The 23,937-nt window shown below is 42.2% G+C and overlaps 1 protein-coding gene across 1 annotated transcript in view; it reads left to right on the top strand.

Moving 5' to 3' along the window:
• Nucleotides 1-23,653, top strand: part of MX1 (myxovirus (influenza virus) resistance 1, interferon-inducible protein p78 (mouse)) — a 35,637-nt gene extending 11,984 nt beyond the window's left edge. Inside the window, exons 6-13 of the mRNA XM_006886764.1 lie at nt 5,600-5,798; nt 8,463-8,541; nt 8,774-8,896; nt 9,623-9,764; nt 11,616-11,774; nt 18,951-19,027; nt 21,550-21,792; nt 23,423-23,653. Coding sequence (XP_006886826.1) covers nt 5,600-5,798; nt 8,463-8,541; nt 8,774-8,896; nt 9,623-9,764; nt 11,616-11,774; nt 18,951-19,027; nt 21,550-21,792; nt 23,423-23,653 — 1,253 coding nt within the window. The remainder of the gene's footprint in view (nt 1-5,599; nt 5,799-8,462; nt 8,542-8,773; nt 8,897-9,622; nt 9,765-11,615; nt 11,775-18,950; nt 19,028-21,549; nt 21,793-23,422) is intronic.
• Nucleotides 23,654-23,937: the final 284 nt, after the last annotated feature.

The raw sequence follows: 23,937 nt of genomic DNA, 5'->3' as shown, positions 1-23,937 counted from the left end.
ATGGTCAAACTGTTGCTATATGCAGATGATATGATATTGTACACAGAAAACTCCAAGGACTAAACAACAACAAAAATAACAACAACAACAACAAAACCCTGTTAGAGCTCGTAGACCAGTTTAGTAGAGTGGCAGGATACAAGATCAATATATTTTTTTAAAAATTGGTGGAATTCCCCTGCAGTACAAAGAAAACACAGAGAAGGAAACTAAGAAAGGAATACAATTTACAGAAGTCAACCACGAATTGAGATACTCAGGAATAAATCTAATTAGAGACATAAAAGACCTTTACAAAGAAAACAACAGCCTTTCTGTGAAACACAATTAAAGACCAACCCCCCCCAAAACCCCCCCCAAAAATGGAAAAATGTTCCCTGTTCATAGATAGGAAGATTCAATATAGTAAAAATGACAATCTTAAATAAACAATCTGTATGTTTAATGCAATCCCAATACAGATACCAAATTCATTTTTCAGAGATAGTAAAGGCAACTGGCAAGTTTATTTGGAAAAGAAAGCGACCTTGAATAAACAAAGCACTTCTGAAAAACAAGAATGAAGTGAGATGCATAGCAATCCCTGATATCAAAAACTACTACACAGCTGTATTAACCAAAATAACATGGTACTGGCACAATGACAGGCACATAGACCAGTAGAACAGAATCTAGAACCTAAAAATTAATCCATCTATCTATGGTAAACTGATATTCAACAAGGAAACAAAACCTATCAAATGGAGAAATGACAACCTCTTCAACAAATGGTGCTGACAGAATAGGACTACTACCTGCAGAAAGCTGAAGCAGGATGCACACTTCTCACCATATACAAAAATCAACTCAAGGTGCATTAGAGACCTTGGGTTACAGCCCCAATCATAAAGATCATAAGAGACAAAGTAGGACCAAGCTTAGAAGGCCTGTCGGGGGTGGGGGGTGGGAGGTGGATGGGGAGGGGTGACCAGGGAGAAAAATGCAACAATGAATGAATGGAAATCCAAAGTCTCTGTAAATTTTCATTGAAATTAATAATGTTGTTAAGTGCTATTGAGTCGCAGGCGACTCATAGCGACCCTATGAAGGAGAGTCCTCAATGCTTGGGTGCCTTTCATCCTCTCTCCAGGTTCATAGGGTTTCTGGAGGCAAGCTATTATGGAAGTGGATGCCACTCCTCCTTCCAAGCTTGTTTTCATCGGGGAGCTCTACTCCACTCTCTGTCTGCATTGGGTAACCAGCCATTAATGCATTTGACACATAATAATAATTAAAAAAAAATTGACAAAAAAAAAAAAAAGAAGGCCTGTCTAGCTCATAGTATAAAATGGGTGATCAGGAGAGGATAAAATTGATGAATTTGGCCTTCTAAAGATTAAATCCTGCCAGCACCATTTGTTGAAAAGGTTGTCATTTCCCCATCTATAGCTTTATTTGTTGGTCAAATATCAGTTGATCGTAAATAGATGGGTCCATTCCTAGGCTCTAAATTCTGCTACATTGTTCTATGTGCCTGTCATTGTACCAGTACCATGCAATTTTGGTTACTACTGTTGTATAGTAGGTTTTGAGGTCAGAGAGTGCTATGCCTCTCACTTCATTTTTGTTTTTCCAAAGTACTTTGCTTATTTGAGTTCTCTTTCCTCATGCAGAGATAGAAAGTCTTCTATATTGTTGGTTGTTGTTGTTAAGTGTCGTCAAGTTGCAGGTGACTTATAGCAACCCAATGAAGGAGAGTCCTCAGAACTTGGATGTCTCTCATCCTCTCTCCAGGTTCATAGGGTTTCCGGAGGCAAGCTATTACGGAAGTGGATGGTAAAATGGTACAACCACTTTGGAAGGCAATTTGGCATTTCCCCAAAAACCTGATCATAGAAATTCCATATGACCCAGATATTCCACTGCTTGGAATATATCCCAACAAAATGAGAACTGAGGCACAAACAGAGATTTGTACACCAGTGTTCACAGCAGCATTATTCACCATCTCAAGAACATGGAAACAGCCCAAATGACCAACCACAATCAACCAGACTGAGAAATTGTGATATATTCCCATAGTGGGATACCAGGCATGAATGCAGGAACAGTAATTTTTGAGATTCACTACTTACCTTGGGAAGGAGTGTAGAGCATTATGCTAAGTGAACTAATTCAGTCCCATTAGGACAAATACTATATAAGACCATTATTGTAGAAACAGAAAGAAAACTAGTAAAAACATGTGTGAGGATCCAAGGTGGAGAGACAGAAGGGTGAGGATGTCCAGGGAGGTAATAGGATCACACAATTTGATGGGTAGAGGGAGGGGTGGGTAATGGAAATGGGAAAATCCATTGTGAAAACAATGTGTACAAAGTTCATAAATAAACCAGTATAAAATAATTTTCTTTTAAAAAAATAATGCTTTTTGGTGTAAGCAACAGAGAAAGTGTTAAAGAGGTCTTCCTTGTATGCGTATAGATATTATCCTATCACCCACAGCATTATATTTCAGGATAGAAGTTGAAATTGACTTTTTGACTATGACTGTAGCACCCTTCTGTTTTCCAGTCCCAGCATAGTATATCATATAATTATCTGATTCAAAGTGGCCAAAGCAGGTCCATCTCATCTTACTAATGCCTAGTATCTGTCAATGTTCATGCGTTCCATTTCATTTTCAACAATTTCCAGCTTTTCAGCATGCAAGCTACATACATTCCATGTTTCAGTTATTAAATGATGTTTATTACTGTTTTTCCTCATTTCAACTGACTTCCAGTCTGAGATCTACCACTACACTAACTATCCTCATTCCTTTAGTGTTCATAGGCGTTTCAAAGGCCTATTATTTAAAAAGTAGATGGCCCATCCTGCTTCCTAGTCTGTGGGGAAAATCTGTAGTTAAAAACCTCTCCAAATTATTGGGGGAATAATGATGTCAGTTTAAGGACTAATGTATATCTGATTCAGGCAGTAGTCTTTCTAATCACTTTCTATGCATCTGAGAGCTGGACAATGAATAAGGATGACAGAAAAAGAATTGAGAGCGCGAGGGCATATATAATCCAATAGAAAAATGGGCACAGGATATGAACAGGCATTTCACCAAAGACGACATTCAGATGGCTAACAAACACATGAAGAAATGCTCAAAATCCCTAGCCCTAAGAGAGATGCAAATGAAAACAACTATGAGATATCATTTCACCCCAGTCAAAATAGCAAAATTTAACAGAACAGCAAGCAACAAATGCTGGCGAGGTTGTGGAGAAACTGGAACCCTGATTCACTGTTGGTGGGAGTGTAAAATGGTACAACCCCTGTGGAAAGCAGTATGGCGCTTTCTCAAAAAGTTGCAAATAGAGATACCATTTGACCCAGCAATTCCACTACTGGGAATATACCCTGAAGAGACCATAGCTGACATCCAAGCAGATATATGCACACCCATGTTTATTGCAGCTTTGTTCACAATAGCAAGGAGTTGGAAACAACCCAAGTGCCCATCAACAAACGAATGGCTAGAGAAGCTGTGGTATATTCGCACAATGGAATACTATACTGCATTAAAAAACAAGGAACTCATGCAATATTATTCAAAATGGTTGACTCTGGAGAACATTATGCTGAGTGAAATATCCCAGTCACAAAAGGACAAATATTACATGATGCCACTGTTGTAGAATGGGACTGTCCTTGGGGTTGGGGAGAGACTGAGTAAGATGGGTTCAATAATGTATACTGCACTGAAACAGAGGAGGGAGAAAACTGTTTAAAAGAGATATATAACTAGGTATTTCTGTCATCACAGGAGACTAGAGCGAGGGACTACATGGTGGAGGGGACCTGGGGGAGGGTTTGTAAAACAATGAAAGAATCTTTTCTTTTACTTTTCCATAATTTTTGACTCATGTACTTATAACTTGTTAGTCAAATTTGTGTCTTCTAGGTTGCAACACCCCCATGATACATCTTCAAGGATATGTACATGTACGGCCAAGCACAATCAATAAGAGTGCATCTAAATTCCAAAATCAATCTCCATAATAGTCTATGTGTTTCCTACTGCCAAAGGGACCCTTTAGAGTAGTGAGAGAAGATCTTCACCCTGAAACCCACAGCGTCCCTTTTCAGCAGGAAGTAGCTAAGAGAATACGCCATCCCCTTTTCCTTATGACTCAGGGTGAAGTCTCTCTCAGGGAGGAGTGATAGGGAATGGCAAAGGACACGATAAAGAAGATTAATCAGAACTGGCTTTGACAAGCACTGTGGCATTTGGACAAGAACAAACTGGGAGGAGGGTAGAGAGAATAGTGCAACAATGAATGAATGGAAACCCAAAATCTCTGTAAATGTTTATGAAAATTAATAAAATATAGAAAGAAAAAAAAAGAAAAAGAATTGATACCTTTGTGGTGTTGGAGAAGAGCTCTGAACATCCCATGGATGGCCAAGAGAACAAACAGATATGTCTTGGAGAGAGTGCAGCCGGAGTGCTCTTTGGAAGCAAGAGTGATAAGGCTTTGCCTCACATAATTCGGGCATGTTGCTAGGAGGGGCTATTCCTTCACGAGGGACATGATGCTGGGAAGGGTGGAGGGTTGGCAAAGGAGAGGAAGACCCTCAACCAGGTGAATTGACACGGTGACTGCTGCTATGCGCTCTTGTGTGTCAGAAAGTAGGAAGATGGCACAGGACGGAACAGAGTTCATATCTTTTGTTGGTAGGGTCACTGTGAGTCATAATTGACTCAACAGCACCTAACAATAACAACAAGAGAAAGTGATGACAGTAACTTAAATGGTGGTTTAATGTTTTAAGATGTCTAGGTGGAGGCAGCCCACATCTGCATACCTATTCAGTGATTATATTATCTTCTTCTGTCTTCCTGATACACTATCCTTAGCCCACTAATTTTCCTATTCTTTCTTGCCATCCTTCTGATCATCCCCAGGACGGACTCTCAACTCTAGGAAAATAAGGACTAGCAGACACAGTAAACCCCATGGTTAGGCCTAGGCCACCTTCATGGCGGTGCACTCCTCCAGGGCTCCACATTTATAATGCTCTGCTGTCACCATCTTGAAACATTAATATTTGAATAAGATATCCTGTGCTTTCAGTTTGGACTGGGCCCTTCATTTATGTCACAAATCTAAGATGAATCTGTTTCTTAAAGTATAGAACTACACTGGAAAATAATTGGCAAAATTTTTAAAAAATGCTACTGAGTTGCATAGATGAGAATTCTGAGGCTCTGCTTTTTAACATTCCTCTTTGGTGCATAGAAGAGCTTATAAACCATTGTGTTAAAGAAGGAATGTTTTTATTTGCGAGAAGGAGAACAGAAAGATCATCAACTGATTTCTCCTTGGCGTAGAGCCCAAGAATCTTGAGAGAAGCCATTGTAGCTGCTTGAGAAGGGAGCTCTCCACTCATCATCTCCAGAAAGCCTGGTTGTATCTGTCACTAGATAGGGCTTCCTCCTTGCATTTCAATTCTGAAAGGGTTCCTGTTTGCTCTCAAGCAAAGGTGGGAAGTTGATAACCAGGAGAGCAAAATGTGCTTCATTTTGCAACCCTCCCCTTTTCTAATGACAAACTCTGACTTACAGGCATCTTGACCAAACCTGACCTAGTGGATAAAGGCACTGAAGACAGGGTGTTGGATGTGGTAAAGAACATGGTCTACCAACTGAAGAAGGGCTACATGATCGTCAAGTGCCGGGGCCAACAGGACATCCAGGAAAAGATGAGCCTGCCTGAAGCTCTGCAGAAGGAGCGGTCCTTCTTTGAGGACCATGAACATTTTAGGTATGTGCTGCGGTGGGTGGCCAGGGAACACCCAATCCAAGACACTTACTTTTACCTGGGACGTTGCTACTGTTGATAAGTTGATATGGGAAGTTTGTGCATGAGTGAGTTTGTACCTTGACAATAACTGTGGAATTTACTTGAAAGAATAAAAAGAGAATTAACAAAATTTGCAAAGGCATGCAGACAGATACTTATGGTAGATGAGTAGAAAGGAATTTCGTTTCAGATGAATAAAGCAATGCTTGGTAGAATGGTGGGTGCTGAAAAAGGTAATAAAAACATAAATAGAATAGAATCAATATTAGTAAGCCCAGGAACAACTCAATCAATGTACTTAATATGTGATAAATGAGACATTTCAAATCAATGGGTTGCCACATTGATGATATAGCCAATGGTATTAGGAAAATTGTTTAGCATTTGAAATACTTAAAATGTGCTTAAACTTAGTTTGTAAATGTAAACTCAGCACTTCAGCCTACACTTATCTCTCAAAAAAGACGAGTTCAAAGATTAGATGTAAAAAAGAGTTTATAAGCAGTCCCAAAAGAAATACAGATAGTTCATAACTTTCTAATCCTTCAATGGGGATTCCCCTTCCAACTCTGAAATCTAATGTGAAAATTTTTTTTAAGTAGTTAGCATGGTCAGGTTTAAAATGAGAAGATGCAGCATTGTTGAACAGGCAGTGGGAAAGGAGGTTTTCACGTAATCTGATAGGAGCAGGCATGGGTGGCACAGCTTTCTGTGCAGGGGCCTGCATCCCATTCTGGGAGAGGTGCTCTCTGTGGCTCCCATTTCCATCTCCAGGAATTAGAAAAGCAGTCCAGAAAATAATTAGAGATGTGTGTGGGTGTGTCTGCTAAAGGATTTTGTTTATAATCATGAAAAATTGGGAGTATTCTAAATGTAAAAAATCAGGGAATTCTAGTTTTGAGTCCTCGCGGTGTTTGCAGCCATTAAAAGCTGTAGCAGAACTGTGTGTTGGCAGGAAAGGGTGTTGATATTAGGATTGGAGCAATGCAACATGTTCACTGAGATTGCATGCAGGCCTGTGTGTAAAGAGCGATGTCCCTGTAGTCTGAGCTCTGGTAGTCATTTCTCTCAGATGCATACAGCAATGAGTGGACAAATGTGCAAGTGGAGGCTGAGATGTGAGTGGATTCTCACAAAATAACATGTAAACTGATGCTTCTCTATTAACTTTTATCCCAAAAGTCCTTTAGAATCTAGGTTTTGTTGCTAACAGCTGTAGAAAGACCCTAAATCATGTTAACCACATGCACAAGGAGAAAATGATGTTGATTCTGACAGCAGAGCTTCAGGGCTCTTCGCTGGGTTCTGCCAGTTCACCCTCAGACCTCTCACTGTGAGCTGGAGTTTGACTGGGAACCTGTCTCTTCCCTGCAAGACATATCTGTAGGTATATGAGTCCAGGCTTGGGCTGAAGCTAGGTACCGAGGGGCCTGGATTTTCAGAAGTAAATCACCAAGCCTTTCTTTCTAGTCCATTTGGACCTGGAAGCCCCACTAAAACTTATTCAGCATCATAGCAACACACTAGTCTCCACTGACAGCAAAGTGGTGGCTGTGTGAGGTGTGCTGGCTGGGAATCAAGCCCAGGTCTCCCTCATGGAAGGCGAGAATTCTGCCAGTTCATCACCAATCCCTGCTAGAGAGCTGTGATACCTCACCCTGGGAATACCTTGGATACAGTGAGAAGGGGCTCTGTTCCCAGATCCCCACAAACTCTGTATTCCAGTCAATTCTTAGTTTACCCTCTTATCTTTAGGGAACACGTGTTACACTCATGTCATGATTCATGCACACACTTACACACTTGTGATTTTTTAAAATTTATATATATATGTATATGAATTATTTATATACACATTACACATATAGGAGTGTGCATGTTATAACAAAAATTGTGTACATGCTTTTTTACAAAGACCTATTCAATAGTCAGGAATCTTTGTCATACAAGGGTTAAGCCTTTGACGGCTAACCAAAAGGTTTGCGATTTGAATCTACCCCAGAGATGCCCCAGAAAAAAGGCTTCATGAGCTATTTCTGGAAGATCCTAAACATTAAAAAATACCCCATGGAGCCCAGTTCTACTCTGACACATGTGTGGGGTTGTCACAGGGCAGAATTGACTCGATTGCAAACATTGAATTTTTGTTGCTTGTTTTTCTAATTCTGCAGTCAGATATCCTGAGAGACACATTTATGATGTTAGCTGGAAGAGATAATTTTATATCATTGTAAAATATCCAACATTTTTACAATCCAGAGACTGTATATAGTCCAATTCTGAATGTTTATTTCATCTCAATTGCAAAATATCCCACTCGGTTGGATGTAATGGCTAGGCCTTGAGTTTATTTCATGATTATAAAGATATCAATAGTTGAGGAAGGTCAGTCAAAGAGAGGAAGACTCTCAGAAGATGGATTGATATCTAGTGACTGCAGCAATGATCTTGCACATGGCAGAGATCATGAAGATGGTGCAGGATAGGGCACGATTTTGATCTGCACTTCGTAGGGTCACTATGAGTCTTTGTCAACTCAGTGGTGACTAGTAACCACATATCAAGAATGACAAGATGCATTTTATGACTGCATCAAGTGTAAGTCCAGGCTCTGGTCTCTTTCAGCGGTCTTCTGGAGGAAGGAAAGGCCACCATTCCTTGTCTGGCAGAAAGACTCACCTCGGAACTCATCACACACATCTGTGTAAGTTCAGTGAGAGTGGTGTGCGGCTGTGTTCGCAGGGAGACCTAAACGAAAACCCACGGCCTCCAGTAGACCCTTTGCCTGCCGGCAACAGCACCCCCCTGTTCGAGGAGGCTGGAAGTCAAATCTGCTGACAGCTCCTTTGCATCTTGCCAATGGAGTCTCGAGATCCTCTCCTTTTCATTCCTGGTGGCATAATGTATTTCCATTGTTTTCTCTCCACTTTCTACAGAAAACTCTGCCGTACTTGGAAAACCAGATAAAAGAGAAACACGATATGATAATGGAGGAGTTAAAAAAGTATGGCATGGGGATACCCGAGGAGGATAACGAGAAGATGATCTTTCTAATAGATGTAAGTACTGCCTCTGCATTGACAGAGACTCACACAACATTGCTCAAAACAGAGACAGATGGAAGCTCCGAGACAGTAGCCTTTAGTCCCCTTTGCACCTAGAACATAACTCATCCCTGTGGATCTACTTTCAGCCACATCGTAGAATAGTGAGTCATATAAGACAACAATGCAGCATCTGCACAGGAGTAGTGCTCAGAAGGCAGAAAAGGACAGGGTAGATGAAGGATGGAAATAAGAATCGCAAGGAGGAAGTGGGAAGAGTGTGGTTATAGTGTGAGTATTGTAATAAATCTCATGAAATAATATGTCTATGAATGGGGAAGTGGAAAACAAGTTTGCTTTGCAAACTTACACTCAAATAATAATTTTACAAAAAAACAAACAAACAGGGGGTCAAATACCTGCCCACACACTTCTCTCCTCACCCCAAAGTGACCCACACACCTGTCACCACTTCATATACTAAATGGTGGAGAGAAAGATTAGCCTGCTGGGTAGAGAGCAGAGAGGGTGAGTCAGCAGGGAAGGTATGTCTGTCATGTAATGGTCACATTCACCACATTGACACAGCATCCTCACCTGAGACACGGGACATTCTGCGAACACCTATGCTTTTCCATGTTGCCCCAGCAGCCCACAGTCAACACATGCACCCACCATCCTCCAGATCGCAGCTTCAAGCTTGAGTATCTCCGCTGATGCTGACTTTCTTTTTCTTGACAGAAAATCAATATGTTTATCCGGGATATCTTTGCTTTAGTTCAAGGAGAGGAGTCAGTAGAGAGAGATGAGACCCGGCTGTTTAACAGCATACGGCAGCAGTTCAGCAATTGGAGCAAAATAACAGAAAAGTATTTTCAGCAAGGTGAGCCTGAGAGTAGGTTGTGTGCAAATACTGGCAGAGTGTTTAGTTGGAAGAAGAAAGTTCTGGCACCCTTAGACTTGGATGAACCTAGAAAATACTGTGTCGATTTAGAGAACCAGACACGAGGCTACATGTGTAATGATTCCATTTATATGGCTATAACTGCCACCTTGTCACTTAGCTGAGGGATTAATCACTGCAGAACCATGGCTCCTTTGTACACTTACTTAAGGTGAATCTTAAAAGTATTTGGAATATTTGTCAATAAAATAAATGCCTGTGGCATGCAGTAGGAGCTCTGGTGGCCTGGTGGCAAGAAGCTGCTGCAATGCAATCCCGAAGGCACGCAGTTCAAATCCACCAGCTGCTCCGTGGGAGAAGGATGGACAATCTCCTCCCATGTGATTAAGTACCGTTTAAAACCTGCTGGAGGGTCAGCTTTGGGCCAGTTTTGACTCAATGGTATACAACAGCAACACGGCATATAGTCTCTCAACAACAAGAACATGCCAGACTCTACGGTCCTCGGCCTTTTTTCTAAAGGAGACACAACCAAGACCCAGACATTGCTATGCAGACCCAGAGCCCTTGAATTTCTTCCAGGCACCCTGGAAAGCCCTGCTGCTGGTGTTTCTTCAAAGCCCAGTCTGTTGGGATTAAAAAAATTACAAAACCGTAAGGTAAAGATAAATAAGTATTTTTATACATTAAACAGAGCTCTCATGATGTAGTCAGTCCTTAAGGAGATGCGTTGCTCACCCAAAGGCAGCAAGCACCCCTCTGGTGATTCGAATCTACCAGCTGCTCCAAGGGAGAAATATGAGCACTCTCTTCTGCGATGTACAGCCTCCTGGGAATCTACTGGAGCGCCAGCTCCTCATTAGTTCCAACTTGATAGCCATGAGGTCTTTTAATTCATACAGTAAACAACCATGCATCAAATGATGTTAAGTGCTACCCACTTGGTGTGTAAGCATTTTATATTGAAGCTCCAGCACATGAATCTGTGATGAACATCAGTCCTGTGTCTTACCATAGTCATTTCTGCTTTTCAAAGGACATATCTCTCTGGACAAAGGATATGATCTGCCTCAGTCAGTCTATCCACAGGTTCTGTATTTGAGAATCCACATACTGGCTGAAAGTACTTGCAGGGCTTTTACAGGAGTGCCCATGTCCAGAGAGGTGGACGAGTTCTTGGCCTAGCAATAACAGGTGAAACAAGGCTGGTTCTGCATTTACCAGCTGAGTACTCACAGGGACTTTAGCGGCCACGATCCCTGGGCAGTGCCAATGGTTTGTATTTGGTTACTAACCTAAAGACTGGCAGTTGGTTCAAACTTAACCACTGGTGCCTCTGAAGATAGGCCTGGTCGTCTGCTTTTTTAAAAGATGGCAACCAAGAGCATGATACGGATCAGTGCTGCTCTGTGTCTCATGGGTTGGAATAGACACGATGGTACTGGATTTGGTTTTCTCCTTTTGTAATTAAACCATAACAACCTTGAATAAGTCACACACACACAGAGTGTGAGAGAGAGAGAATACAAACCCACTGCCATCAAATCTATTTCTTTGGTAAAAATCCAGCTTGTGGTACCCTTGCAGGACTGTCTTGCACTATGTGTCCTCATGTACAGCTCTCAGTGGCACCTCCGCTCTGCCTTTACTTCCTGGGGATACTAAAGAGCATTTATCTTGAGATCCATTTCTTTATGGCAACCTTTGAGTATTTTTTGTTGTTGTTACCTTCCAATTTCTCTTGCCACTTTATGATTTTGGAAAATCTACCCATCTGTAATGTGTTTTTTTTTCTGTGAAGCCATTCAGAATGGTTCTTTTCCATTGTAGGTTATGAAACCATGTGTCAGGAAATCAGGCTGTTTGAAAATCGGTACCGTGGCCGGGAGCTGCCAGGCTTTGTGAATTATCAGACATTTGAAAAGATTATTAAAAGGCAAATCAAAAAGCTGGAAGAACCTGCTGTGGACTTGCTTCACACTGTAACCGGTGAGTTCTTGGTTTCCCTTTAGACTTTTTATTTCTGGGGGTGGGAATGGGTTGAATTAAACTAGGATCAGATATCCAAGTTCTTCTCCGCTCTTCATTGCTGCTGTGGTTACGCTCTTACTCTCAATATTCTCAGAAGCAAGGTCAATGACTAACTGGTGGAAAGTCCTGGACATATACAGAGTATTCCAAAGTGCAATGTGAGTCAGTTGAAGGCACATGTGAGTAGTAGATTGGTGAGTTTATAGAAGGTACAAATAGTAAACGTACTCTATTATGAAACAAAAGGTTGAGTCCAGCCTTGGAATAAAGGCCTGCTGATAGACCTCTGAAAGATCAGCCACTAGAAGCCTATGGAACACAGCAAGAAGAGCTCTTCTTCACCAAGGAAGACATTCAGATGGCAAACAAACACCTAAAGAAATGTTCAAAATCCCTAGCTATCAGAGATGTAAATCAAGACAACTATGGGCTCTCCTTTTACCCCAACAACAATAGCAAAGTTCAACAGGCCAGCAAATAACAAATGCTGGTGAGGTTGTGGAAAGATTTGAACTCTTATTCACTGCTGGTTGGAGTAGAAGATGATGCACCCTCTATGGAAGGCAGTCTGGCATATTCTCAAAAATTTGGGAATAGCCTCTATGGGAGATAAAGAGACATATTGCTTTGGGCAAGTCCTCTGTCAGAGACCTCTCCAAAATACTGATGAGCAATGATGTCAGCTTGAAGACAAAGCTGGGCCTGATTCAGACCATGGTCTTTTCAATCAGTTGCTATACATTTGAGAGCTGGACAGTGGATGACAGAAGAGGAATTGATGCTTTTGAGGTATGTTGTTGGGGAAGATCACTGAATATCCCCTGGGTTTCCAAAACAACAAACATGTATGTCTTGGAAAAGGTTGCAGCTGTAGTGCTCCTTGGAGACAAAAATGATAAAGCTTCATTTCTCATACTTTGGGCATGTTGCTAGGAGAAGTTATTCCTTGGGAAAAAATACCATGCTTGAAAAGATGGACGGTCAGTGTAAGAGTGAAAGACCCCATGGAGATGGAATGACATGGTGACTGGAGCAATGGGCTCAAGTGTATTGGAGATAGTGAGGATGGCACAGGATAAGGCAGGAGTCAGACCTGTTGTTCATAGGGTTTCTATGAGTTGTACTCAACTCGACAGCACCTAACAACAAAAATAACATGAGTCAAAGATGATTAGAAAGCACTGTAGAATAACATAAAGCAGCAAAATATAAACATCTAGTAATTTAGAGTACAAAATTATTTTGTAATTTGTTCACATTTAAAGGAAAAGCAGCAAGTATTGGGATTGTTATCAAGGAAGGTATGTAGATACCAAACAAGGTTGCCCAGGAAGTGAAGAGACAAGAAATTGATGTTTCAGTCTAATTTGAGGCACTCCTAATCTGCTCAGGGAATGTTGTAGATTACTCTGAATGGAGTATTTGGTGGAAACGAAAGAGAGAGAGGTGTTTGATTTTCTGTGTCTAGATATATGTTAAAACCAAACATGTGCTTGTCCACGCTGCTGGTCCATGTACGTGAAAGGGAGTTGATGCACCTGGGTTGTGACTTCCACACCAACGAGCGCGTGTGTGAGGAGATCACCAGTATTCCCAGCAAGAAGCTTTAGAACAAGACAGCGGGCTATGTCACACAGCTGATGAAGCAGATTCAGAGAGGGCCTGTGAGAGGCGTCTCCATTAAGCTGCAGGATGAGGAGAAAGAAAGGAGAGACAGTTGGTTTCTGCCCTGGGTCATTGAAGTAGATCCTGATAGTAAGGAAATGCTGCAGTTCCAGGGCTTTGGCAGTCTGTCCAACCTGCAGGTCACTGAGCCCATAGTTGAAATGAATTTCAAAACACTGCATAGAGTTATCTGAGTCTGTCTGCTATTCTGTAACAGTTTCAATAAACTTGAGCGTTCCAGCAAAACAAACAGACAGAAGGAGTTAATGATTGGTTCTTGTTGCTTTTTCTTGCTCACAGTATAGGCTTTCTCAAGGATAGGCTTTTAGAGTTAGAGCTGTTCACTTAAGAAGTATCATATTAAAATTTTTTAACTGTTTAAAAAAAGAGTTGGATATAGAAATACCATTTGATGGAGCAATTTCACTACTGAGAATATACCCTAAAGAAACCAGAGCCATAGTTCAAACAGATGTATGCACACCCATGTTTATTGCTGCATTCTTTTTCACAAAAATTAATTTTAATGAGCATTTACAGAGATCTTGGATTTCCATTCATTCATTGCTGCACTTCTCTTCCCGCCCATCCCTCCCCCCCGCCCCAGTTCACTCCTCTCTTTCAAAAGTAAAAGAAACATTCCTTCCCTGGTACACAGTCCCCCCGCCCTCCTCCCACCGCCCCAAGTACATTCCACTATGCAACCTTAATTGTGGACTCCTGTGATAACCATAAGACCCTATCATACATCGCTTTTAAATTATTCAGTCCCTCATCTGTTTCAGTGCAGTATACACAATTTATCCAGTTTTTCTCAGTCTTACCCCAACCCTGATATCAGTCCCATTTTACAACAGTGGCACCATGCAATATTTGTCCTTTTGCATCTGAGATATTTCACTTAGCATAATGTTCTCCAGGCACACCCATTTTGAATAATATTGAATGAGTTCCTTGTTTTTCAATGCAGCGTAGTATTCCATTGTGTGAATAGACCACAGCTTCTCTATCCATTCGTTTGTTGATGGGCACCTGGATTGTTTCCAACTCCTTGCTATTGTGAACAGAGCCGTGATAGACATGGGTGTGCATGTATCTGCGTGGATGTCAGTTGTGGTCTCTTTGGGATATATTCCCAGTAGTGGAATTGCTGAGTCAAATGGTATCTCTATTTGCAACTTTTTGAGAAAGCGCCATACAGCCTTCCACAGTGGTTGCACCATTTTACACTCCCATCAACAGTGAATAAGATGGAAGGATTATTCTGACACTCAATAGACTTGCCATGCATTGAGATTAATTCACCTACACCAGGTTTTGGGTTAACCAAACAACAGAGCTCCCTAGAATGAATTGTAGGGTACCATCAAGTCAGAACTGACCCATAGTTGACCCTCCAGCAGGTTTTCAGAGGCAGTTAATCACACAGAAAGAGATTGCTCATCCTTCTCCCGCAGACCACCTGGTAGATTTGAACTGTGTGCCTTCTGGATTGCAGCACAGCTTCTTAACACTAGGCCACCATTCCCTGGTGAGAATTAGGAGCTCTGGTGGTGTAGTCCATAGGGAGTTGTGCTGTTAACACAAAGGCCACTCCTCTCTAGTGCTTCAGATCCAACATCAGCAGAATGATGGGTTTTCTTCTCCTATGCCACTTACAGCCTCTGAGATCCATTGGCAGGTGGACAGCTAGGAGTCATATCTGACTCCCTGACAGTGAGTTTGACTTTCTTTTATTGAATTCACTCTACAAGTAATTTTTTATTACTCAAAGCTATAAATGCCCTACATGGAAAGTGTTTTAATTGTTAAATGTTTTGGGAAATGTTTAGTGTTTATACAGTAAAACCTGGGAAAAGCAGACTCTGTGTAAGGCAGAATCCTGTCTGAGTCTGGAGAAAAAGAACCCAACAAGCAAAGCCAAGCTTGGCAAACTTGCCGATGAGCAGGCTATAAATCTTAATGGGAGGACATTTCCCATCTTTCTCTGGTGGAGCCACTGGTAGATTTAACCTGCTGACCTTTCAGTTGCCCCAGTGCATGGCAAGTCTATGTGTGTCAGAATGTTTCCATCTCTTTGCTATCGTGAACAGTGAGGGCTCCTCCAGAGACAGAACCTGGTATGATGCCAGGGCTCCTCAGGAGACGGAAAACTGAACACGGAAGTGAAGTAAGATTCTTAATAGATGTCCTGTCAAAAGTAAAGAACTTGGAAAACCAGAAAAAGGCAAGCCCACTGGATTTCAGCTCTCACAGGCTTCACAGACTAGGCATTCCTCTGTTTTAGAAAAGTAGGCCGGGTTCTTGTTAGGTGCTATTGACTACAGCTCAGAGTGACCTTGTGCATGGCAGGCTGAAACCTCGTCCTTTCCTGCACCATCCTCCCAATCTCTGCTGTGTCCATGCTTGTAATCGGTGTGTCAATCCATCTCCTTGAGGACTCTCACTGCCTTCCTTAAAACCCCACTTTTTTTCAGGGACCTGCCCCTCCCAACAACAGGCCCAAAACGTAGAAGGTGACGTTTCACTATCCTTGCCTCTAAGGAAGCTTCCTGTCTGTACTTCCTCCAAGACAGACTTATTTCTTCTTTTGGCAGGCTACATGGTGCTCAATACTCCTCATCGACACCACAAGTCAAAAGCATCAGTTCTTAGGTCCTATGTTTTAAAAAGATAGGCTATGGAGATTCCGAAAGCTTGTCCAACATACAAATATTGTATATTAGGATATCATTAGGTAAAGAAATGGAATGGAAATAAGTTTCAAAAACTGCTTTAAAAATAAGGAATGGACAAGTTCTGATTTAACCAAAAGCTTGATTGTGAATTACTTTTAAAAATGCATTATGTGGTCATTAACATTTCATTGATTGAAAAGCAATGTTTTATTATATAATATTATATATTATTTTTGTGTTGTTGTTTACAGTCAAGTTGGAACCAACCCACAGCTGACCCTCTGGCAGGTTTTCAGAGGTAGTTAATTGCACAGGAGGAGATTGCCCATCCTTGCCTCGAACAATGTGCCTTTGGGATTGTAGCACAGCTTCTTGCTACTAGACCACCAGAGCTTTCTCTCTCTCTCTCTCTCTCTTTCTTTCTTTTATTAATATAGTCACAATTTACTGGAATGAATCTGGTTTTGCCACTATTACAACTCAGAAATTTTATATGTCAGATAAAGGTACGCCAGGGACCATTCTGTATTTTTAAATTCTGCCTGAGAGCTCCTTTACAAAAAATGTTTGGGGGAAAGAAGAATGTTTGAAGAGTACTGGACAAAGGAAAACACCCTCCAGCTTTAGAAGGGAAATGGTGAAGAAGGAAGGAATGGAGAAGAGAGGGTAGAGGGAAGTGTCTTGTAGGATTTTCTTCTCTTTTGGGAAATAATCAGGTTTGACATGCATAACCTTGTTCAGCTTATTGCAAGGTAGTTGTGGCAAGGGATTGCAAGTAAGACACAGATGTTCATTTAAAATCAAGAGTCAGAATAGATTATTAGGTTGTCAGTATAGTGGTTAGAGTCCAAATCTATAGACTTCAGGATTTTACCTTTACTGCAAGGTCTTGGGAAGAAGATTTGGCCACGGTTCCAATTCAGTGGCGGTCCCTCCCTTTTAGCTACTGGGATCCAAGATCAGTGGTTGTGGGCAGGTGGTCGATCTTCAGTGTGAGGAAGATTAACTCGTTTGTTAACATTTCTTTTCCCACAATGTGTAGAGTCAAAGTCAACCACCTTAAAGGTTGTTTACCAATTCCTTATGTACTTGTTTCCATTTCTAAATGCAGGAATTGTATACTTCTAAGTCCCTTTAGAGCTCTAGTGGTAAGAAGCTTCATGATCAACCCAAAGACACACAGTTTGAACCCACCAGGTGCTCCGCAGGACAAAGATGGGCAGTCTCCTCCCAGGCAATTTATAACCTCTGAAAACCCACGAGAAGGTCAACTGTGAATTGGGGCTGACTTGATAGCACATAACACTAGCAAACAGCAAGAGTACCATTATAGGGAACATTGCTGGCCTAGTCCATAGGGTGCTGTGCTATTAGCCCAAAAGCAGTGCCTCTCTGAGCTTTATCAGGAGGAAGATGAACAATCTCCTCCTATGAGATTTTAGAATCTCAGAAATCTGGAAAGTCAACTGTGAGTTGATTCCAACTCCACAGCAGTGAGTTTTTTGTTAAGTTCCATTATAACAGAAGTGTCACTGGGGGATGGCCAGTGTGGCATTCTCTTAAGAGCCAACAAGGGACAGTGAGGAGTTTCTGTTCACTGTTGCCTTTTCCATCACTAGCTGGAAGATTGAGATCATTCAACAACTTAATTGCCATATGGACTATTTTCCCTACATCTCCTCTGCATAAGAAATATCTATGCATACCCATGTTTATCGTGGCTTTGTTCGCAATAGCAAAGAGCTGGAAACAACCCAAGTGCCCATCAACAAACAAATGGATAGAGAAGCTCTGGTATATTCAGATAGTGGAATACTATGCAGTATTGAAAAGCAAGGAACTCATGAAATATTATTCAAAATGGAAGACTCCGGAAGACATTATGCTAAGGAAATATCTCAGTCACAAAAGGACAAATACTGCATAGTGCCACTGTTTTAAAACGGGACTGACATTGAGGTTGAGGGACAACAGAGGAGGAGGGGAGGAATGATGTATACTGCATTGAAATAGATGAAGGAGAGAATGGTTTAAAAGGGATATGTGATTTGGTATTTTTGTCCTGACAGGAGTCCAGAATGAAGGCTGCACAGTGGAGTGGCCTTGGGGGGAGGGATTGCATAACAATGAAAGAGTTTTTCTTTTACTTTTCTTTTTTTTTTAAATTTTTCAAGGAAAAGAGTGAATTGAGGGGGAGGGAGTGGGTAGGGAGAAAAGTGAAACAATGAATGAATGGAAACCCTAAGTCTCTGTAAACTTTCATAAAATCAATTTAAAAAAAAAAGAAAGAAATATCTGCCTCTGTGGCTAACTTTCATTGCAGAAGAAACATAAGAATGCCTTATGCATGATGCTGATTTACCGGCATTACTGAGCACATACATAACTAGAGGGAAACATTGTTCCCCACCATTTTATCCTCTTTATTTGTCATATCTATGAAGATTATACCACTAGCTACTCCACAAGAGAAAGATGGGCAATATCTTCCTGTGCGAAACCACTTAGAGGAGGATTAGCACACAATAAAAACAACAACAACTGTGATGATTATCAGGAGTGCTGGTGGTATAATTGGATACCTGTCAGACTGAAAGTAGAAAGGCCAGGCTTTCTAACCCACCAGCCACTCTAAAGGAGAGAAACATGGTATGTGTCCTTCCACAGAGACTTGACCTCAGAAACATGGACGTTTGATACGAGTTGGTTATGACTTAAAGCAGAGAGTTCATGTTTGATATGAAGATTATGAATGATTCAACCAATAGTGAATTTATTTTCTTTCTTTCAGATTTGATCCGGATTGCTTTCACAAATGCTTTGAAGAAAAATTTTAATGAGTATTTTAATCTGTACAAAACAGCCAAGGTAACTGATGGTAACTATAGGGGCTGGGGGGAATCTGATACCAGGAAATTATTTTCTTGAATCAAAACCATTTCAAAGCCATCTCCTCACTTTGTATAAGGACAAAGCAAATAAACAAAGTCACTGGGGAATCATCTTGGTTATATCAGCAGCTAACCTGTGTCACTTAATGATGTGCCAGTTAGTGATGCAACAGTTAACCAGTTGCTGTTTGCAAAGGCTGAAGGGGAGAGAATTTGAAAATAGAATATTTAATACCAAAGAAACACAAGAGAACCCCAGTGAATGTTAAGAGAGGCTACATACATGTGGATAAAATACCTCTGAAGCTGGAACCTCATGAAGGAAACCACATATAGAAATGAAGGCAGAGAGTTAGTTGATAGGGTAGGAGGACTCTTCCCTGAGAGGCAGGCAGGGCCAGAGAGCAGACTGACCCACCTTTAGACCAAGGATTCCTCCATTCACCAGCTGGAGGGTTTGGGCCATGCCCCTTAACTGTTTTGTACTTTCAAATCTTGCTGAAGATTATTCAGAAAAGACTTGAAGAGTACTTTGACAGAGAACTACCAGAAACACAGTCTGGGTTTTGAAGAGAATATTATTGCCAAGTCAGATGGATTTTGGCCGAAAGCAGAGAGTATCAGAAGAATGTCTATTTGTGATTCATTGACTATGCAAAGACATTTGACTGTGTGGATCACAATAAATTTTGGCTAACCTTGAGGAAACTGGGAATCCCAGAACACTTGATGGTGCTTATACAAAATCTATACGTTGACCAAGAATCCTCGGAGCAGAGCAAGGAAATACTTCATGATTGAAAATCAGGAAAGGGGTGCATCAGGGATCCATCCTGTCCCCATACCTTTTCAATCTGTATGCAGAACAGATCATTGGGGAAGCAGGGCTTTATGAGGAGGAGTATGACATCAAGATTGGAGGCAGACTCATTAACAACCAACGTTATGCAAATGACACAACTTCGCTTGCTGAAACTGAAGAAGACCTGAAGCACTTGCTGCAAAAGCTCAAGGACTGTAGTCTTCAATATGGATTGAAGCTCAACATCAAGAAGACAAAGAATCTCACCACTGGGCCAATTGGCAGCACCATAATAAATGGAGAAGAGATTGAGGTTGTTAGCAGTTACAGCTTTTTTGGATCCATAATCAACACTCTTAAGACCAGCAGTCAGGAAATCAAAAGACAAATTGCCTTGGGGAAATATGCTGTCATGTATCTTTCCAGAGGTCTGAAGAGCAACGATGTCAGTCTAGATACAAAGGTGGTCTGTCTAATCCAGGCCACGGTCTTCTCAATTACTTGTTATACATCAGAGAGCTGGACAATGACTAAGGATGACAGAAGAAGAATAGATGCCTTTGAGTTGTGGTGCTGGAGAAGAGTCTTGAACATACCATGGACTGCCAAGAAAACAAATTGGTCTGTCTTGGAGAGGGTGAAACCAAGTCTCTTCTTGTAAGGTAGTATTTTGAAGCTTTGCCTCACTTACATTGGGCACATGGCCAGGAGAAATCAATCCTTGGAGAAGGACATCATGCTCAGAAGGGTGGATGGACAGTGCAGGAGAGGGAGACCCAGGATGAGATGGATTGATAACAGTATCTGAGGTGATGGGGGTTGGTGTGTTGGAGTCAGTGAGACTGGCTCAGGACAGGGAAAGGTTCAGAGCTTCTGTACATAGGGACACTATACATCGCAAGCGACTCGGTGGCACACAACAACAATAACATACTATGACAGGTTTGGAAGCAAGAGTGGCATCCACTTCCTAAATAACATGCCTCTGGAAACTCTATGATCTGATAAATGTCAGTCATTGTAGAGGGACTTCAGGCCTTTTTTTGTCCATGGGGTTGCTCTTAGTAATGCTCGATTCAAAGGCAATCAACAACAATACCACTTTCCTTAGAAGATGCTGTCACAGGAAGGTATCCTGGGTGCCTGTTGCTGTGCCTTGCATGAAGTCACGGGCTTCAAATTATTGTCAGGGAAGGCTCTCTCCACTTGAAGGCTATGACTTGACTGACTGAAATTTCACACCCCTGGTTACTCTGTGAGGAGCCTTGATGGCACAGTCGTTAAAGCACTAGGCTGCCAATTGAAAGGTCATTGGTTCAAAATGTACAGTGTGTTTCCATTATGAATGAGAATCCTGTGAGGCAAGTCTACTCTGTTTTGTAGAATCACTAAGAGCCAGAATTGACCCCTTACCAGTAGGTCTGGTTTGAGTGGGCTTCCCCATGAGCCTCTGTGGGTAGAACCAGGATACCAAGGGGAGAACCTGCCTTACTGGCCTGAGAACAGAGTACAATGTGGGCCCTTGACCCTGGGGGTAGCCCAGGCCTCAAGGGGTATTCTGGAGAATGTGGAGGGCAGGAAGTGGACGCTTGTGCCATTTTTCCACACATTACATAAGCTAACATCTGCTGAGTTTTATGGTCACCCATTGATTACTTTCTTGAGGAAAATGTAGCTGTGTTTCTTTTTTGCCACAGTCCAAAATCGAGGACATTAAATTAGAACAAGAGGAGGAAGCCGAGAAGTCCATCCGACTGCATTTCAGAATGGAGCAGATTGTCTACTGCCAGGATGGAGTTTATAGTGACTCGCTGAAGGAGGTCAGGAAGAAGGAAGCAGAGGAAGAGGAGAAAAAATCAAAGTACTCAAACTATCAGTCCGATTCTTCAGAGAACTCCTTCAAGATGGAAATCTTTCAGCACGTGCTCGCCTACCATCAGGTGGGTTTACAAATGGATGTCAGGATAGAGTCTTCATTTCGTGCTCTTTCCTCCTGACTGCCCCTTCCTTGCATCTTGCTGTTTCTGTAAGTGGTGTTAGCTCCATCTTTCAGCCCTTGATAAGTGTACTTTGTAAAAGCAGCTTGACCTCATGTGGCCAGGGTTTATGCCATTGGCATCTGGTTTTGACCAGTGGTTGTGGGCTCCGGTCAAGGTACTTGAAGTCTCTGAGCCTTGTCCTCCCCACCCTTCCACCCCCATAAAATGATGTAGCAAATTCCTAGGAATGTTGTAGCAAAGTAACATAAATTGGGTTGTTTTTAAGAGCATAGGAACTCTGGCATCCACAGCAAGTTGCACTGCTAGCCCAGAGACCATATCTCTCTGGTGGTTCAAATCCACCAGCAATTCTGATAAGATGTACAGTGTCTTCCTGTATGATTTATAGCCTCAGATACCCTGTGGAGGGTCAGCAATGAGCTGATTCTGACCCCATGGCAGCGAGTTAAGTTGGCAGATCCATGTTCATTTTAAGTCTTCAGGGAAGGAGCATATCTGGTCTCTTTCAGCTTCTGGTAGCCTGTGAACACATCTTCATGTAGAGACCTCTCTCTGCTATCTCCCCCACCTGTCTCTGTCTTCTCCTCTTATAAGACACTGCTTAGATTAGGGCAGGACTTGGTGCATTTCAGTATGACTTTAACTGACTACTCTCCTAATTCCCAGGTCCAGGGATTAGCACTTTCTGAAGGATACAACACAATCTGTAATAAGGGATGTCTTTTCATAGTTGGTGTAGTGTGCTCTAACTGAAAGGTTGATAGTTCGAATCCACCAGCTATGTCATAGGAAAGATGGTCAGTCTTATCCCATAAAGACATACAGCCCTGGAAACTGTGGGGATATTGCTGTGACTGGAAACTGACTGAGTGGCAGTGGGTTTGGTTTGTGTTTTGTCGGGTGTTTGTTGTCAACCGTACGCAGATCCCTTCGGGCAATATTGGAACACAGTGGCCGCTCACCACCTCTCAGATGTACAGTGCATGCTGTACAGGGACAGGCAGGAAAACCAGACCCCCTCAATCAAAGGCAGCTGCCTCCCATTTTAGGAGGCTCAGTGTTTGCACTCCGGGTGCTGACGAGGGAGAGGTGCTTTCTGTCCACTCTGGGAAACAGCCTTACCTCAGTTTCTCTAGTGTTCCTCCCAACACTCTGAGGTGATTGCCACACTATCTTTTCTGATTCTGCTTTCTTACTTCTGAGCCTAAGCTACTCCACTTAGATCTTAAAAGCAGTTAGGTTTCAGTCACTCTTCACACTGATAGGGTTTTACTAACATACCCAATCCCTATTCCCAAATGCCCTCAAGTCACAAGACTCATGGCTGACACTCCATAAGGTCTCTGAGGCTGTAAATCACCAGAAGAGATGGCTCTTCTTTCTCCCATGTTGCTCCTGGTGGATTTGAACCACCAGGGAGGTGTGGCTTTTGGATTAGCAGTGCGGAGGATTTGCAACATATATTTTTGGGAGGACAGAGTTCAGCCCTTTAGCAGGTGGTGGGGTCAGATCCATTCCGCCATGATGCAGAATCTTCCCCAACTTCTCTGTGCACTGTTCCTTCCTGTAGGAAGTCAAGAATCGCCTCTCCAACCACATCCCTCTGATCATCCAGTACTTCATGCTGCAGATGTACAGCGAACAGCTGCAGAAGAGCATGCTGCAGCTGTTACAGGAAAAAGACAACTACGGCTGGCTCCTGCAGGAGCAACTTGACACCAAAGACAAGAGGAAGCTCTTGAAGGAACGGCTGGCACGGCTGGCCCAAGCTAAGCGCCGCCTGGCCAAATTCCCTGGATAGAATAAGCCCTCTGCCCAGTCCTGCCTCCCCACCCCACCGCGCCAGGGGGTGCAGGCCCACCACATTCCCAAATATCTCTTCTGCAGGTGGTAGTGGTAGCTGTCAGTGCCTCAGAGGTGGCCGCATAATCACAGTCACTGCTCATTCATTAGCTCAGGAAGACTTGCAGCAAAGCTGGGATAGCCATTTTAATTCAGGCATTAAGACCAGAGGCCGTCTTTATGAAGCATATGCCTGAGACCAGATGAACAGTTCTATCATCCCGATTAGGAAACATTACTTTG

The sequence above is a fragment of the Elephantulus edwardii genome, unplaced genomic scaffold (assembly GCF_000299155.1).
Source record: "Elephantulus edwardii isolate Elephantulus edwardi_28Jun2011 unplaced genomic scaffold, EleEdw1.0 scaffold00051, whole genome shotgun sequence".
NCBI lineage: Eukaryota > Metazoa > Chordata > Mammalia > Macroscelidea > Macroscelididae > Elephantulus > Elephantulus edwardii.
Note: the sequence above shows the minus strand (reverse complement) of the source record. Positions and strands in the feature narration are given on the sequence as shown.